The sequence below is a fragment of the Semicossyphus pulcher genome, unplaced genomic scaffold (assembly GCF_022749685.1).
Source record: "Semicossyphus pulcher isolate SPU_LCO1_2020_fin unplaced genomic scaffold, fSemPul1.0.p SCAF_10, whole genome shotgun sequence".
Lineage (NCBI taxonomy): Eukaryota > Metazoa > Chordata > Actinopteri > Labriformes > Labridae > Semicossyphus > Semicossyphus pulcher.
Window position 1 is genome coordinate 14,347,249 of NW_027211604.1, and position 6,131 is coordinate 14,353,379.

The 6,131-nt window shown below is 39.3% G+C and overlaps 1 protein-coding gene across 1 annotated transcript in view; it reads right to left on the reverse strand.

The window, feature by feature from the left end:
- nbeaa (neurobeachin a) overlaps window positions 1-5,902 on the reverse strand; it is a 74,494-nt gene extending 68,592 nt beyond the window's left edge. Inside the window, exons 1-2 of the mRNA XM_069676347.1 lie at window positions 5,698-5,902; window positions 1,545-1,645 (exon numbers count right to left, since the gene is read on the reverse strand). Coding sequence (XP_069532448.1) covers window positions 1,545-1,645; window positions 5,698-5,902 — 306 coding nt within the window. The remainder of the gene's footprint in view (window positions 1-1,544; window positions 1,646-5,697) is intronic.
- Window positions 5,903-6,131: the final 229 nt, after the last annotated feature.

Consider the following 6,131-nt stretch of genomic DNA (forward strand, 5'->3'; position numbering starts at 1 on the left):
CCATCGCTCAAGCAAAAATAACAAAGTTAAACCTCTGTTGCATTAATAACTCTGATTACAAGAGGGGAAAAAACATTAAACATAAGCTTAATTGCCCTTGTCTTGACATACACTCACAAATCAATCTAAACATAGACACACACACACGCAGATAACACACACCCATCCTCTATTATTCTTGTCTATTAGCACAAGCATCCCATTAAGTCACATCCAGACTAATGACACACAAACAAACTCGAGCTGTATAATTAATCTGGAGCAACACAAATTTAGCTTCCATAGCTATTAATATTAGAGTACTGCCATATCAGTAATGCATTTTTATATAGTGAAATGTTGCCTTAAATTTAACTGTAACATGGCATTGTGTTTTTAGAGAAACTTTATGAATAATTTAACAGAAACAAAACATAACAGAGAACATGTTTTATGTATGTTCCTCTGCTACATGAGAAGGAGGCTTACATTAAAGCTCCTTCAGCCATTGGACTGGATGATTTTAATGTGTTGAACCATAAGCACATTTCAAAATGAGATGGAAGGATGTCTGTCAGTCTGTTCTACAAGGCTCTAAGTTCTGCACCCTTCATTACTTTTACAGGGGCTTCAGGGCACATGGGAGAAGGAGCTATCTGTCGCAATTGATGATAAAAAGTGGACAGATATTTGGAGACATGCTAAACTTATTTCAGTCTGGAATTGTACCATAGTAATGCAGTTTAAGATCATACACAGAATGCATATATCTCCCAACCATAGACATCATTTTAATCCCGCTCTTTCACCCACGTGCCTCAAATGCAAGACGGAAATTGGTACTCTTACTCATTGTCTTTGGTCATGCTGTAAGCTGCAAAGGTACTTGTTCCATCTGCTACTTGAAATTGAAAAAGTATTGGGTTTGGAGCTGGAGATGGACCCAGTGTCCTTCATCCCGGGCCTTTCCAAGCAGATATGTAACATCAAAAAACCGTAAGAGACTGTACTGTATTCTTACTTATGCTGCGAGGAAGAACATTTTATTACAGTGGGTAAATGAAAAGAAGCAACTGTTAAAGTGCTCTTTGATTTGGTGCCATTAGAGTACCTTACATGCATACTACACAACATTTAACATTTGGGAACCCTACCTGAACTACTTAGAGCCTGGTGTCTCTGCCATCATGCTGAAGGTATTTCCATGATTGTCCTTATTGCACGTTATCAATGTAACCCCTGGTATTGCCAGTGGGAATCTGAGCTGCTGTCCCATTTTGTTTTTTTATTTCTATTGTTTACTCTTTTGTGTTTGTTTCCTCTCCTGTGGATTTCATAATGTATCCATCTTTTACTTGAAAACAATAAATACATTGTTTGATACAATCAGTTATACAATCAAGAATTAACTATAATATAAAATGCAAAGCACCAGTAGATGTGCATGTCTTCTTTAAGCAACCATATCAAGGTGGTCTTAATGCCAACAACACTATCAAATACACACACAATCTAAAACTCTAACCATGTAAGTCAAAAGTTTTTTAAAGTCTCCGCCAACTCACCCAGATGCCATTGTCTCCCCTCAGCATACTGAAGAGCAGCTTCAGCTCCTTGACTGTGATGCTGTAACTGGCCATGACTCCCAGCATGTCCACCAGGAGGTCTGAGGAAACGCACAGAGAAGGAAGAAAGTGAGCACAAGAGAGCAGTGTGTGTCTGTGCGTTTGTGAGTCAGCGTTTGGCAGGTCATCTACTGACGAGATATGGTGAGGTAATGAGACACACTTTTTATATGGCGTGTGTGTTGTGTAATCTATGATTCAGTGCAGGCAACATCCAAGTCAATTCCGTCCAAGTACTCAGAGCTCCTCCGCTGTGTACAAAATACACCCAGCCTTGAATCTAGAGCAGAGCTGCTGTGCAGAGCATTACTTAATACCTTGAGCACATACACCACACTTTAATTTTGTGGCACGTTAGTATGTATTGATCCTAATACATCATGTAATAAGAGGCTAAACACAAAGAGAAAGTATAAAGCACTCTGGGCTGCTAGCTTAACAAGCAAAAATCCATATAATATGTTTTCTATTGACTAAATAAGTGGCACTGTGGCATATTGTGCACATGGGGCTTTTATGAATGTTGATTTGTTATTGCGCACTGTCAGTTAAGTCCCACATACCCATTAAATAGATTATGGAAAACAATGCTGTGGTAATTGTGGTCCTGTATGAACTTCAAATTAACATCGCTTGACCAGTTTATTTCAAAGACTAAAGAGCTGTATATTACTTGTTTCTTTATACGTGTATTCGAAGGAAATGTTTGACATATTAAGAAAAATACTTCACTGAAAAGATCAGTACTTTCCTCATGTTTGTACATTAAATATGGGGCTACAGTAGCAGGTGATTAACTTAGCTTAGCACAGGAGCAGAGGGAAATAACCTGGCTCAGTCCAAAAGTAAAAAACAAATCTACCTACTAACACTCAAACAAACATATTTAAATATACATTTATATACATATAATGATTTTATTTTGGCTATTTTAGTGACTTTTCTCCCCAAGCTAGGCTAGCTAAGCTAAACTAAACTAATCGACTCTTAGCCCTAGTTTTATATTTAGTATACAGACATCAAGAGTGGTATCAATCTTCTCATCTAACTCTTTGCAAGACAACAAATAAGTGCATTTCCCAAAATGTCACATTAGTTCACATTTTAACAAGCTTTGGTCACTCATTGTAACAACCTCAACAGCCTCATTAAAGCTGAAAATTGCCCTCTTTTAATGACCTCAAGTCATAAAAATGACATAAACAAGGCTTCAAAAATATTTCCCTCTGAATATTTAAGCAGATAATTAAAAAGCACATTGTGTTAAAAGGCGTTTGTTCAGTGAAAATGACCTTCCTGCCTCATTGACTTTCACTTCACACAGCCACAACAGATCAGAGTGGATATGGCGGAGCTACAGCGCAGCCCTCTCAGAGAGAGGCAATCTGCTTACAAAGGCTCTTCTTTCCCATTAGGCCTGCTGGATATGAATAGAGTCTTCCCACAATATTTCATTAGCCAGAGCCCAGCGACAGGGAATACAGCAGCCGGCTAGCTCACCGAGGTGCTTGGTGTGAGAGGAAAGCCGCAATACACAATGTCCTAGATTCAAAACCCCTAAGCCCTGTTTTCAGTGCGATCAATCCATGTAGGTCATTTTAAATAGTTTTTAAAAAGAGTTGGAATTGTGGTTCAGAATGGGAGTCTGTGAAAATTGGCATTAAATTGATCTGAGCGGCGTATACTCTGCTGTGGTGAGCAGTAATAAGTCATTGAAGTTATAAAGCACATTATCCTGCGGCGGCAGGTAGGACGGAGAGGACACCGGTCGGGGGGAGGGAAGGAGAGGACACGTACTCCGAGGCATCATTAAGGGGAAGTCAAGGTCAGTAAGATCATGTAAAGAGACGGTTGTGTGTGCTGTTTTGCAATCAAGCCCTCAGTACAAATAGCAGCACACACACGAACACACTGAGGTCACTGCTATGCACCAACAATGTAGAACTGCAGGGCAAACTTAAAACTTAAAAGGTTCTCTTATGTTGGAAAATTCAGAGCTCAGTGAAATTAAAAAATACATTTTAAAAGGTTTTTTAATTCACAAACATAAGTTCCACGCCATCAGCTTTAATAAAACATTTCTCCATCTATCAGCTACTAAAAAGACAACCATTAAACGATAACATCCTATCAAGCATTAGGGTACGTCAGAAATTTAAACCTTTCCTATCACATCATAACATTATAATTGTCATGTCAGCTTTCAGCCTATTCCTAGCTAGCATTACGGTAAGCCAGCATTACTGTTAGCTAGAAATTTAAGCCTTTTCTATCATATCATATAACATTTTCAAATGGTAATGTTAGCATTTAGCCTCTTCCTAGCTTGTATTAAAGTAAGCTAGGGATGAAACCTTTCCTATTATATCATATAACATTATCAAATGTTAATGTAAGCCTTCAGCTTCTTCCTAGCTAACTAGCTTTAACGTAAGCTTGAAATTTAAACCTTCATATCATATAATGTTATCAAATGGTAATGCTTGCGTTTAACATCTTCCTTGCTAGCATTACCTTAAGCTAGCAATTAAGCCTTCTATCATATCAAATAAGGTTTTCAAATGGTAACGTTGCATTTAGCCTCTTCCTGGCTAGCATTAAGGTACGCTAGGAATTGAAACCTTCCCTATCATATCATATAACATTATCAAATGTTAATGTTAGGTTTCAGCCACTTCCTAGCTTGAATTACGGTAAGCTAGGAATTTAAGCCTTTTTTATCATATCGTATAATGTTATCAAACAGTAATGTGAGCATTCAGTCACTTCCAAGCTGATTTTAGCTGCTAATGTTAGCCTTCAGTCAAATCATGGCTGACAGCAATTTAAGATGACGGCTGGCTGAACTCGAACATTAGCAGATGTCCGATGGAAGCTAATCAGCCAACAAATATGTTGTTTAACCTTAACGCTCGATGTTCCTCCGGATTTAAATGTAAATTGTCTCTTTAATTGCTGGACGCTCCGTTGAAGCCATTAAATGAGAACAATTTTCCCTACAGATTCCCTGCTTTCATGTGATATGCAACCTAGAATACAGCAGTACGGAGCTATGACTGCATTCGAGCTTCCCACCCTGAGAGTGACGTCACAGAAAATGGCCGCTGTGTGAATGAGGTCAATAATCTTAATTAATGCTTCCCCAACACTTCTGCACCAAAAAGACCGTCTTACACTGTATGGCAGAGGAATTAAAGATCATTCTTTCTCCACCAAAAACAGCTTTAACACACGAGCATCCAGTCTCAAGATCTGCTTTGCTTCCAGCATGGCATGTGGCTTTCACCGCTCTGTCCTTTCTTTGCTATTGCAATTGTTCTTCCACCTACACATACAACCCACGGCTGAACGCAGGAGCTCTTTGTGCGATCGTGAAAATCACTAGAACTCCTGCATATTACATGTTGAGGATACGTGTGAAAAGCTTCATTAATTAACCAACCTTCACAACACAACAACAGTCTTTTTACTCACTTAACATCATAAATTGATAATAGAAGACATGAGGTGTCACAGTGCTAAGGGGAGTGGGAAAGAGTCTCTGTGTTTCCAAACATGCAAGTTTTTTGCACTTAAATAGGTACAATTACCAGTGTAGAAAAAGTGTAAACAATGTTCTATTTTTACTCAATAATGTATTAAAATGCTACATAAAATAATATTATGAGAGTAATTAACATTTAACTAATAGTAAAGATTTCTCAGAATGTGTGGGTATGTCTTGCCAGGAATCTTTGTTTATCAAATTTCAGGAGGGTTATGTTGTGATGTTATGATCATATTGTATCATTGCATTGCCAAAATGAATGATTCACTGGATACACAGCACCTTGTATAAATCATTTTATCCCCCTTTGAGCTTTTCCATATGTTGTCATGTTACAATTGAAATTGATTTTATTGGGGTCGAACGAAATGGACAAACAAATATTGTCCATGATTTTGATATGGAAGGGGGGAATATTGCATTTAAAATAAGACTGTGGCATTCCACTAAACGAGATGCAACTAATTGCCCTCGAGTTCATGTATTCATCCAACAGATGAATCAAACTTTTGTGGTACTGATAACAACATTTCAGTATGCTCGTACCTGCGATCATGTCGTCCACCGTGCTCATCTTGAGCAGCACCTGCTGGATGAGGCCCACCTCGGTGCTGGTCTGCAGGTTGCGCACGCTCTTGCGGAGGATGGCGGTGAACATGCTCCAGATCTCCGCCTGGCAAGTCACTTCGCAGTGGGACAGAAGCTCCACCATGCAGCCGATGCTCTCCGCCTCCTGGATGATGAAGTTCATCTCCAGGTCAAACTCGCCGCCCACCAGCTGGAGGAGGAGGAGGAGGAGATGGAGGATGTTTTGGGAGGCAGGAAAATGACAGGGAGCCAAAGTTAAGGATGGCGAAAAGTGAAAGCGGAGGGATATTGGGGTGAAGAAAAAGGGGGGAGGAGGGAGAGAAGAAAAAGAGAGAATGATTTAGTGAAGCATTTAACCTCGTGTCTGTAGGAGAGGTAAGCCCAGCTTCTGA